The sequence below is a fragment of the Microcaecilia unicolor genome, chromosome 2 (assembly GCF_901765095.1).
Source record: "Microcaecilia unicolor chromosome 2, aMicUni1.1, whole genome shotgun sequence".
Lineage (NCBI taxonomy): Eukaryota > Metazoa > Chordata > Amphibia > Gymnophiona > Siphonopidae > Microcaecilia > Microcaecilia unicolor.
The window spans coordinates 293422739-293435279 of record NC_044032.1 but is presented as its reverse complement, the minus strand read 5'-3'; the positions used below and the strand labels follow the sequence as shown (position 1 = coordinate 293435279).

General features: G+C 44.6%; 1 protein-coding gene across 1 annotated transcript in view; it reads right to left on the bottom strand.

The window, feature by feature from the left end:
• FREM1 (FRAS1 related extracellular matrix 1) overlaps positions 1–11355 on the bottom strand; it is a 307907-nt gene extending 296552 nt beyond the window's left edge. Inside the window, 1 exon segment of the mRNA XM_030194282.1 lies at positions 11224–11355. Coding sequence (XP_030050142.1) covers positions 11224–11355 — 132 coding nt within the window.
• Positions 11356–12541: the final 1186 nt, after the last annotated feature.

Below are 12541 nucleotides of genomic sequence, written 5' to 3'. Positions count from 1 at the left end.
GCTGTCATGCGAATAAGCTCTTACATCTGCAGTATTGGTACGGCTTGGTCTCCAGAAGAAGCCATTGCGAAACAGATCCCTATCGGGAACCGTCTTACTTTGACCTTCATTGCTATGAGAGCTGTAGTATTGCTCCAACACTCTAAATATTAGGGTCATTACAACATTGTGGATAACACTACTACTAAGCTAAGTGTGTTTCTGTTGTCTTTGGAAATGATTTTTGTATTTTTCTTTTGTTACATTTGTACCCCGCACTTTCCCACTCATGACAGGCTCAATGCGGCTTACATGGGGCAATGGAGGTTTAAGTGACTTGCCCAGAGTCACAAGGAGCTGCCTGTGCCTGAAGTGGGAATTGAACTCAGTTCCTGAGGACCAAAGTCCACCACCCTAACCACTAGGCCACTCCTCCACTGTTTGGATAGACATCTGATGTACTCCTTCCTCTCTTCTTTTTTTCCACCAAGCTAGCCTGTCATAAGCCTGTCAGAAGCTTATGAACACTGGGCCCTGAGTAAACTTTCCAAACTGCTTCAGTCGATCTATCAAAGTTGCTAATTTAGAGGTCAATATTCAATGCAATTTAACTGGCCAGAAATGGTTCCAGGCCAGTGAAATCACTTCTTCAGGGCTAACTGGTCATATTCAACAACACTTAACTGGAGAGTGTCACTGAAAATGTCCATTTAGCACCCAATGTGAAACTGGATATTTTGGGGGTCTTCCAGGGGTGGAGTCAGCACTTGGCCAATTAAGCATCGATACTGAGCACTTAACCGGCCAAGATAACCACATAAATAGGACCACATAAAAGTCAGTCCCATCTTTACGCAGTTCACCATAGCCAGTTAAGTGCTGATTATCACATGTAACCAGCTATACTTTCGCCAGCTCCATATACCCAGAAATTCAATGCTGCAGCCCAGACATGGCCCAGCACTGAATTTCCAAGGATAACACTGGTAGCGGTCAGCAAACTGATCACCACTGGGTGAATATCAGGGCCTTAACTTTTTTTTTTTTTTTTACAAACACAAGCTTTTCCACCTATTTGAATAATTCATACCTCCAGGGCTCACTGATAATAGTGCAAGTCAATAGTGATATTAAATATTGTCTCACAGGCTAGAGACTTTTTAACCGGTCCTGGTTTTGAACTTACATCCCAAAGTAGTGTGGGATTTATAGTGCCTGATCCTGCCCATTGAAATCAATGCTTCAAGTCCCATAATGCACCAGGATGGGGTGGTCAGAAATACAGGGCTATCCCAAAATCTCTAGCCTAGAATTGGATAACCTGGCATCTCTGCACAGCCTTAGGGGTGAGTTGGGATCCTGAGGGCAGGGCCGCCGAGGGACTATGCCGGGCCTGGGGCAAGGCTGCCCTGCCTCCGCCCCCCCCCCCCCCCCCCGTCGCTCCCCCTGATGCTGCCGCCCCATCGCTCCCCCCCCCCCCCGCCGCTGCCGCCCCACGTCGCTCCCCCCACCGCTGTAGTCCGCAGTCTCACCTGCCTGCCTCCATGGCTCCGGGCCCCCTGAATTCAAGGGGGCAGTTGCAGATCGCCTCTCTTCTGGCCTTCCCTCCCTGTATCCCGCCCTCATCTGATGAAACTTCCGGTTTCTGTGAGAGCGTGACACAGGGAGGGAAGGCCCGAAGGGAGGCGATCTGTGACTGTCACTTCGAATGTAGGGGGCCCGGAGCCGAGGAGGCAGGCAGGTGAGACCGGGAACTGCAGCGCCGGCAGCCTGACCCCGGCGCCGGTCCTCCCTTGGAAGCCCGGGCCCGGGGAATTTTGTCCCCCCTGCCCCCCCCCCCCTCAGCGGCCCTGCCTGAGGGTAGGGAGAACAGGCCATGCTGATTTCAACTTTGTAGGGGATTGGGTCTTAAAGGGAGGCATTTTCTATATGAGGAACTGAGTTCGATTCCCACTTCAGGCACAGGCAGCTCCTTGTGACTCTGGGCAAGTCACTTAACCCTCCATTGCCCCATGTAAGCTGCATTGAGCCTGCCATGAGTGGGAAAGTGCAGGGTACAAATGTGAAAATATATATTTTAGCCTTGCATCAGGGCTCAGGATGGATGGGAGGGAAGTTCACTGGATCACCAGGGAACACAGGTCCTCCTCTTAGATGTAAACGGAGGGGGAGGGTCCAGAGAAGCCTCCATTTCAGGCCAGTGGGCCATTTAGTTTTCTTCACTGTCACATAAAGGGTCAAGATTTTTTCTCTGGCAGTTTCTAAATAAGTAACTAGAGTTCTCAAACTGTATTTTATGTGAAAAGGCTCCCAAGAAGCATTTTCTGTGTGCTCATTTTCGTAGGTTTTATTTATTTGCATGATTTTGCATCACAGCAGCTCATTAATGCAAAATTGCCTACACTTTTGTGCAAAGCAGGCTTCCTGCAAAAATGTACTACTGTAAAGTGTATTCTTGCAACATGACTTCACTTTGTGTGAAAAATAGCAGAAAACACTTGAACTGTGGTATTTCTGCATGTTTTCAGGGATATTGCACTATTTTTCCTGTAAACTGCATGTGTAATTCATAGGGCCCTTATGCAGATTTCCTGAGTGCATTTAACCTGCAATGTATGCTGCAGCTCTTCAACATATACTTTACTCCTTTAACTTTTTCCTTTCTTTCTTTCTTTCTTTCTCTTTCTTTCTCTTTATATTTGTTATCGCCTTTCCAAGCAGTCCATGAATCCCTGCTAGTCAGGGCTGACCCTTAAAGCAAACTATTCATTCTATATTTTGAAGAATACATCTGTTTGGAGTTTTCCCGATGCTTTGTACTGGTTAAGAGCAAGGCAGTATAATTGTGTATAATCTACTGTTATCAACTGGAAAGAAAAGCAACTAAGAATTCTTCTAATTACTGTCTAGCCATGTTTATCCACTCAAGATATGGGTTGCAATTAAATTGTTGCACATTCCTACAGAAATTACTCACTGTAACAACAGTTGAGAAGTTGTAGAAGTCGCTCCTTTTTCTTTATTCAACCTCCCATCCTTAACATCCTTCAGTGCAAGATTTCCAGACCTTCACTGCCTACCATCTATAGACCAAACTCTGTAGCAGCATTGTGGCTGATGTTGATATAATGTGTTTTTTCTTTTGTTGTAAATTGTTAACAGTTAGTAGAGGTAAAGCAATATAAAATGGGATGAAATAAATAATGTCCGGCAAGGAAAGAGAGAATCTTTTTCAGAATGATGCTGTTTTGATGGACCTTGTGTAGAGATGGTATAAAGTTTTCAAATTAATGCTCTTTTGAGCCAATGGGAGTTAGACTAATTTGATCTGGTCTGTGTTAACTGGATTTTTAAAAAAATGTGACTGTAAAATCATAATAGTTTTCCAGTTAATACAGAATCCTTTTTCCCTGCTGGCAGTAGCAAAGTAAGTTTGGCCAGTGCGGCTGCACAGGGTGCAAAAGAGACAGGGGTGCCAAAATTTTGTCCTATCCATTGCCGTCCTGTTTAATCAGTATCTCCCTTTCCCGTGCCTATGCTCCCCAAGATGGCACAATCTCCCATTTTACTCCCTAAGCCCCATTCCCAAGTATATTCATCCCCCTCCCTAAGCCCCCCAGAAGAAACTTCCTCCCAAAGACACCTAATTTTGAACCTGGAGCTGGCACAGGCAGAAGCAATTGAGGATTGCTGCTGCCTGCCCTACCCTAGACCACCAGGTCATCCATCAGGCAGGCCTGAGAGGACTAATAGGGAGTGGGGGAGGGTCCTCAGGAGGGCACTAGATGGGCTGGGGGGGGGGGGATCTTCGGAAGAAGGTGTTCATCCAGGGGAGTTTTTGGCAGAAGGATGAACCCCACACATATGGCAAAACATAAAGTATAAAATTGTGGCAAATTGTAATTAGGTGGCATTAAGCAACACAAGGAAACCAAACAAGTCGGATCTGCTTGATCTTAAAACAAAGGATATGCTAAAATAACTTAGGTACCCTTTCACTAAGCTGGGCTAAGCAGCTAACGTGGATTTTCCCACACAGTACACACTAGTTCAGGTCTGTGCTAATGACTCCTGTGCTAAAAACAGCAGTGCAGGGTAAAAATCCCTCATTAACTGCTTAACACAGGAGTGGGCGGGAGATGGACATGACATGGATGAAGAGAGATGTGTCAGCTGTGATACCCAGTGCTGCACACTCAGGGGTATAGCTAGGTGGAGCCACGGGGGCATAGGCCCACACAGATTTAGCCCTGGCCCCCTCTACTTTCTACTCCCCCCCACCGCTTTTGACCCCCCCCCTCCTGCTGCCGCCACCGCCCCTCCCAGGTACCTTTGCTGGCGGGGGTCCCGAACTTGCCAGTCTTAGTCTTTTTCAGCGCCGGTCTCCGGCACGTTCGCTGATCTGTGCTGTGAGTCCTGACTGATGTCCTGCATGCACGTCCTGCCCAGACCCACCACATACAACGTCCTGGGGACACTGGGGGAAGGGAAGGATTGGGCTTTGGTGGAAGGACATTTTTGGTCAGAAGAGTGGGGTCTCAAGAAGGGAGCAGGATCTGTGTCAGGGGAGTTCTAGGTGCCTGGTCAGGGGGTCAGTTTGGGGTCAGGGGGTTCTGAGTGCCTGATCAGTGGGTCAGGACAGATTGGTGTCAGGGGATGCCTGATGATGGGTGGATCGGGGCATGCACCATTACACCATCACTGACACTGCACTGTGTTATCAGACTGCCGGTAGCATGGCTGCACTTACTGCTTCCTCTTGAAGTGGCAGTAAGTGGAGCTGCAATATCAGCAGTCATGACAGCTAACCCATGGTACTGACCTACGTGCTAGCTGTCACAGCCAGCTACACCTTCACCCACCAATCTCACACCCAGATCTCACCCGCTCCCTCATTAGCTAACTAATGCAGACTTTTTACTACAGAGCTGCCTTATTAACACAGGAGACAGAAACGCAGGTCTGTGCTATCGTTTACTGCGTGATAAACCCCACATTAGCTACTCAACGCAGCTTAGTAAAAGGGCCCCTTAGACAGTGGGCCCTCCAGGGAGAGGAAGCCTGAATGTAACATGTCATAAGCTACAATCTAAAAGGTGTGAGTAAAGCCCAAATCCGTATTTCAGACCAATGAACTAAATTAGAGAAATAGGACAACTTAATTAGGGGTTCTTTTATAGTGCTTTACATTTTGCAGTTACAGCTCCTTATCACAAGGAATTGACATATACCCCTGATTCTTTAAAAGTTGCCAAAAACTGCATGTGCAATTTAATTGAAGCCAATTAGCGCCAATAATTGGCTTTTTAACAAGCAATTAATGTCATTAATTAGATTTAATTGGCATTAACGAACGTAAATTTAGGCACAGGATCTGCGCCTAAAATTTATGCATGATCTGAAAAAGACACGGGCATAACGGAGGCATTCCTAGCATTTACGTGCATTGTTATAGAATGCAGGGGATACGCGCCTAATTTAGGTGTGTATATTTGTACCACGTTTCAGCTGGTGCAAATAGCCGCACCAGTGGCGTGGAGTCAGGGCATTCAAGGGATTCTCTGAATCCCCAGCCCAGCCCAGTTCTGCCCTACCAGCATGCTATTTCACCTTTGATTCAGTTGGTCCCTTCCTTTGTCAGCAACAGAGCACACAGCATGATTGGTGCAAAGGAGTAATCCTGCCTCACAAGGCCTTCAGTGGATACATTGCAGTGGCATACCAAGGGCAGGGCGGTGGGGGCGGACCACCCCGGGTGCAGCTCATGAGGGGTTGCTGCCATGGACGTCTTCCTCCCCCCCCCCCCCCCCCGACTGGTGCGGTGCTGCCGTCTTTACCCCCTCCCCCCACGGTGCGGTGTGGTGCTGCATGGGTGTCCTTCCCCCATCCCCCGACTAGGTATCACTCTTCCCCTTCTTGCTCCACGTCCGCCCCACTCTGCACGTCTTTAAACTTCGAGGCTTCTGGCAGCAGCAATGTAAGTGCTGCCTTCGGCCAGCTCCGGAAGCCTTCGCTGGACAGTGTCCCGCCTACGTGGGAAGCTGTATAGAGGGTGCTTCCGGGGCAGGCAGAAGGCAGCACTTATATTACTGATGCTGCTGCCAGAGGCCTCGAAGTTTAAAGACGTGCAGAGTGGAGCGGGCATGGAGTGAGGAGGGGGACAGCGATACCGCATTAGTCCGGGGTGGGGGGAAGCGATGTCAGCCAGACCAAAGGGAAAGGGGGGTGGAGAGAGGAGGATGTGATGCTACATCTAAGGGGAAGAGGGGGTGGAGACTACAATACCAGACCTAAGGGGAAAGAGTGGTGGAGAGAGGAAGGAAAGCAATGGCAGGGGAATGGGAAAAGGGGGGGTGGAGAAAGGAGTGAGAGTGATGCTAGTCTAGATCTAAGGGAAGCAAGAAGGGGAGGGAAGAGAAAGGTGGGATGCATGAGAGAGAAGAGACTGGGAAAAAGCTGGATCAGGGGAGCGGGAGAAAAAGATGCCGTACTATGAAGCAGGGGGGAGAGATACTGGCCCTGGGTTTGGAGTGCAGGAGAGAGGGAGAAAGAAGGGTGAAGAACATGGGAAGGGATGGGGACACAGAGCAAATGCTGAACATGGGAGAATAGGGACAGAGACACAGAGGGGAGGTTATGGATAGGAGAGAGAGGGAGTAAGAGGGAATGACAGTGAACATGGAGAAAAACAAGTCAAATAGACAGGAGATAAGCAGAAGATGGATATGGATGGGGAACAGAGAGTGGAGAGAGAAAGATGGCAAGAAGGGGAGATGCTGGAATGAATCATATAAAAAGGAGAGAGGGAGGCACATGCTGGATAGAAGGGAAAGAAAAGGCAGGCAGTGGATGGAAGGGGCAGAGAAAGCAGACAGACACTGGATGAAAGGGAGAGAGAAAGAGAGCAGATGCTGGATGGAAGGGAGAAAGTGAAGACGAGGAAAGCAGAAACCAGAGACGACAAAGGTAGAAAAAAAAGATTTATTTATTTGCTTTAGAATAAAGTAGTATTGTGGCTGAGGTGATAAATAGAAAATGAAAATAAGGCAATCTTTATGTTGGACTAATTTTAATACATTTTTGACTAACTTTCAGAGACCAAAACCTCCATCCTTAGGTCAGGACAGGACCGTAACAGCAGGAAGGAGGTTTTGGCCTCTGAAAGCTAATTGAAAAATGTATTAGACCAATAAATGGTATTATCTTATTTTCTATTTTTCGTTTTATTTCTATTTGTTAATTTGTAAAGTTATGATTGGTATTTGTCAGTTTTTCAAACTTGTGTCTGCTATCTTTATATTTTGCACACTACTAGGGGACATGCATCACTGTTTCTATGGTGTTGCATTGTATGCATGATCTGGCCTCTTGGGGGTTCAGTTTAATTTTAGTTTGTGGTTACTTATTCTATACTTGGTGAGGATGTATCGGTGTTCTATATTTGTGAAAAAAACATGGTTTTCTGTTGGCAGGATCATTTTTACTAATTGTAAACCCCCTGGTGGCAGAGCAAGGTATTAAAATGATGGTACCAAATATGTCACAGTGTTTCCCCAAAATGACTCAACACCAACCAGGGAGTTTAACAATAAAAAGAAAATAATTTTTTATTATTTGAATTATATTTAAATGTTAATGAAATTTTACCAACTTGCAAATTTAACTTATGTATTTCAATTACAGGTTTGCAACACAAATCAGTTTAGTCTCTAGAAACATTGGGAGCATTTTCAGATAAGTATAAATATTAGGTACATAAATCATTTAAGCACATTCAATTTTACAAAACACTAGATTCTTTAAACTTTCTTTTCTCCTGTCTTTCAGATTTCCAGAGACCTTCAAGGATCTCAACATGTAAGTTTTCCTTTACTCTTTTTTTTCTTTTAGTTATCTCTCACTTATTGTTCAGGTTTCCTTTATTATTTTCTCTTATGTGCAATTTTTTAATAGTTTCAGTCACTTAGCTGTTCTCTTTGTTTTCTCTCTGGCTCTCTTGAACGGTGGGCACCTTTTCTTTTAGGTGATGATCTCTAGAATCAATTTTCTTCCAGTCTTTTCCTAGTAACATGTTCTCACCAATACAGCTCCCTCCCAATTGCCAGCCTGAACTGTTTGTCACTCTCCTGAGAGTTCCATCAGCATGCGGAACACTCAGTGCATGCACACAGACTACTCAGTTTCACTGCACTGCTCACTGTCTCTACACCAGATCTAGAAGGAGCCAGGTAATCTTTTAAAATTTAACCCATAGGGTTACATAATGTCTTGGTTAGTTTTACAATGGGTGTATTGATGTTCTAGTAGTAACATGCAGTAAGAGCAATCTTAGTGCAGCAGCATCTATTAGGGCTGTGTCCAGCATTTCTTTTGCAGGTCACGCGTTAAAATGTCCATTAGCGCATGGTACCCTGGTTGCAGTTAGCACAAATGCACTTAGTGCCTCCTATTTAGAAGGTGCTAAGAGGACCCACCCTAGCATGCAATAGTTGCCATGCGCTATCTGCAATATACAATCCACGCTCATTCTCTGCCCATGCCCCTAACATAAAATGTCCTTACCGCGTGAATAAGCAAGCACCAACTCTAAAAATACCACAAAAGTCGTTACCACATTTCTGTGGTAGAAGTTAACACACAAAAAGAAGCAGCACAGGTGGAAGTGGGAATGTACCAAATGACCAAGGCAAACAGCTGAGTAAGAGCCACAGTGGCGTTTACAAGCAGCACATTCTTTTAATCCACCAATTGGTCTTTTTAAAAACCAGTTATGCTTATATTTTAAAGATACATCACCTAAATACTTGTGATTGTCTCATATCTTTACCAAGTGACAACATCACTTCAAGAATTCAATTGTTCTACGTCTTATGATTCTGTGAAGTTGATTGATTTGCACCATCGTGGCCCCTGAGGAAGGCTCTTTAGCCAAAACACAGCCCATGTTGGGTCTTTTCTTTGGATCAATTTACCTTTGGCATATAAACTTTTGAGATCTCTTACTCAGCTGTTTGCCTTGCTCATTTGGTACATTCCCACTTCCACCCTTGCTGCTTCTTTTTGTTTCTTCCTGTGGAAGCTATGTGGATACCCCCTCCTTTCCTCTGAGTAGTTAATGCACTAACTCGTTTGTGCATTAACCCCCAGATTCTACCAAAAGCAGCTAAAGTTCCGCATGCAAATTAGCATGTGTAGTCGATTTGCACACACAAGTTAATTGCTTAGCAAGCTATCCAGTGCTGATAGTTGGCTACAAATAAGCAATCATTGGCACTAATTAGAATTTACACAAGCAACTTTCTAAGCGTATTCTGTAATGTGGTGCGAGCAGATTCTAATGCACAGATCAAAGAAGGGGAGCCATGGGAGGGCATGGGCAATCCTAAAAATTTCACATATTGTTACAGAGTACGCCCGATCTGTGCCTAAAATAGGGGCATTTATACCAGGTTGTAGTTGGTATAAATGGTTGCACCTAAATTTTATTCATGGGGATAGGTGCTATGTGTATTCTATAAACCACACCTAATTTTAGTTGAGGTTTATAGAATAGTGTTAAGCATTGTTTTTTGAGCGCTGATTTTTTTTTTAGGTGCCACTTATAGAATCTAGTCCTAAGTGCCTAAGGGCAAACAGTTAATCTGAAGTCTGACTTTTAGTGGGGAAACGAGACACCCCTTCTCCCAGGGTGAGATATGCTATACTGTGGCTGAGTCCAGCTGTCTAAGCCTTCGGGGGTTGAAGTCATATTCAGGGCTGGGCTGATCATGCTGGAAGGGCCAAGAAGGAAGGGTTGGCCACTGCTGCCTGATTGGGCAGTTTACATTTAAAATTTTGCCCGGTGGGAATTGTCCTCCAATGGGGACAATTGTTCCCTTGCTTAGGGGAGGGAATTGAGGGACGTATTTAAGTTTAGCCCCTCCAGGGACCAGGCCTTCTTGCTTACTCTCCCCACCCTCCCTTAGTTCCTAAACATGTGCGTTTCTCCACAGAATGTGGTTAGTAATTGAATATTGCCACAGTTTGAAGGGAAGGGGGTACCCAAGTTATAGCCTGTTCAAAAGGAGGTCCTTTTGGACAAGAAGAGAATACAGGCGTGGAGATCCATGCTTACATATTTTTTTACCTCTAGCTGTCATGGCGAGGAATTTGTTTACATATATTTGCATTTTGTTGCACTAGGGACTCCTAGTTGCTAATGGCGAGTAGACTGGTTTATTGTTTGTAAATAAATATCTTACACAATTTTATTAGCTCTCACCAATAAACAAAGCTGCAGCCAGTTGGTCTTATTCATTGCCTTTATGTTTTACTGTTGTTAATGCTATTGTTTAATTAAAGAATGTATTTTGGAGGGAAGGGGAAGTGGGTGAAAAATCTCCTATTCCTACTACTACTACTTATCATTTCTATAGCGCTACTAGACGTAAGCAGCGCTGTACACTTGAACATGAAGAGGCAGTCCCTGCTCGACAGAGCATTAGTAAAAGGGCCCCTTAGGGTTCTAAATACTCAAAGCTTACCAGCACAAACTCTTTCTAGTCCTAATTTACTTTCCAGCCATGCCCTTACAATTAAATCAAGTTTTCTACTCAAATCATACTTTTATAAGTAAATATAAAGGTTCATCACGTAATTTCTTAAACCTCCATTATCCCAACTGCAGAGGACTTAAAAACAAAAAAAATACATGCATCTAGCTCTTCATACATCTGCACGCAACTATGGAATGAATTACCAACCACTATAAGAAAAACACATGACCTAATGACCTTCTGGAAACTACTGAAGATTTTAAAAAGCGTACAAAATGGATCCCTCATAAGAATCTGACTCCTAAACTACACCAGACACAAGTTACATTGGAATTCTTTTAATTTGCCTATTGTATTTACACCCTAATTACTGATAATTACACCATGTCCTGATATCATTATGTTATGTTGTTACCCATTCTTCCACTTCTTACTCAACATAATTCTCGTATGCACTTTAATAACAATATTTCTAAAATTCTTCTCCGTTAATATGATTGCCACAAAATTCCTATACACCTTATCTGTTATATATACTCTGATTTTCTATTCCATCAATATGATTGTAGTTGTATTATATTGTAAGCCACATTGAGCCTGCAAATAGGTGAGAAAATGTGGGATATAAATGCAGCAAATAAATAGTAAACACTGATAGAAAGAGTAAAATGTAAAGCACAGAGCATAAACCATCTGGCACACAACATACCTGCGGTGACAGTTTGCCAACCCGCTGGGTTATCGGTTCATTCATTACAACTTCCACTTTGCATGTGTCTTTCTGCTCAGGAACAGAGAACTGCAGGTCATCTGCTGACAGGAAGACAGACTGGCCTTTCATCGCTGTAATCACAGGGTTGACTATGGATGGGCTAATGCACCTCAGCAGGACACACATCAGCACAAGTAAACGGCACTTCCTGAAGGGCTCCATGTCCTAGGGGTGTGTTGGCAGGAGGGGAGTGAAGCCCTCCACAAAAGAGGTTGTCTTCTCTTCCTCCTGTATGGATTCAAGGCATATGGAGGGAGCACAGCATGTATTTATATAAAGAGAGAAGCTTCTTTCAGGGAAAAGTGCATAAAGGGTCCTTTGAAGGAAAACTTGTTCAGTCTTTGACAGTGCCAACGATTAATGGGTTTCAGTTTGCTTCACAGTTTTCTAGTTCTAAAAAAGGAAAAAGAGAGAAAATATTCAGCCTCCAAGCAAGAATTGATATAAACATTCCATCATATGTAACTTGGTCACTGTTATCCTTTCTTGTAGTTTTGCCTCTGGTCAGTTTCCATTACTATGAAAAACAGCTGCAGTGCAATCTAAACAAAAGGATACCAGACTCAGATAGGGACGTATCTAATTATCGTCCTATAGCCAACCTTCCTTTCCTTTCCAAAGTGGCGGAATTTCTGGTGTTGCTGCCCCTGACTGATCCTGTTGATGCTCTCTGCTGTTCATCCTAATCGGACAGGATTTTGAGCTTCTTATAGTACAGAGACAGTTTTAGTAACTACAGGGGTCCTTTTACTAAGCTACGGCAAAATGGGGCCTGCACTGGCTTCAGTGTGTGATTTTGATATGTGCTGAGGCCCCCTTTTACTGCAGCGGGTAAAAGGCTGGGTTGTTTTTTTTTTTTTAAAGAAATGACCGTGCGGCAAGTGCTTCACTTGCCGCATGGCCATTTTAGGGGGAACACTTACTACCACCCATTGAGGTGGCGGAAAGGGCTCACGCGCTAACTTGACAGTAACCGGGCAGCACGCAACACTTCCCGATTACCGCTGGGTAAACACTGGTGCTACAAAAATACAAATTTTTTGTAGCGCCAGAAATGGCACGCACTGGGAGTAGGAGCTACTGCCAGGCTGCTTTAGCCCAGTGGTACGTCTAGTTTAGCGAGCGGTAAGCCCCGCGTTGGGCTTGCCGCCACTGAGTAAAAGACCCCCACAGTTCAGACTGCCTTATCTCAAAATTGTGCAGTGCTGTTGTTATCTATTCACCTTTCCTTAGCATTTGATCTCATCGATCATGC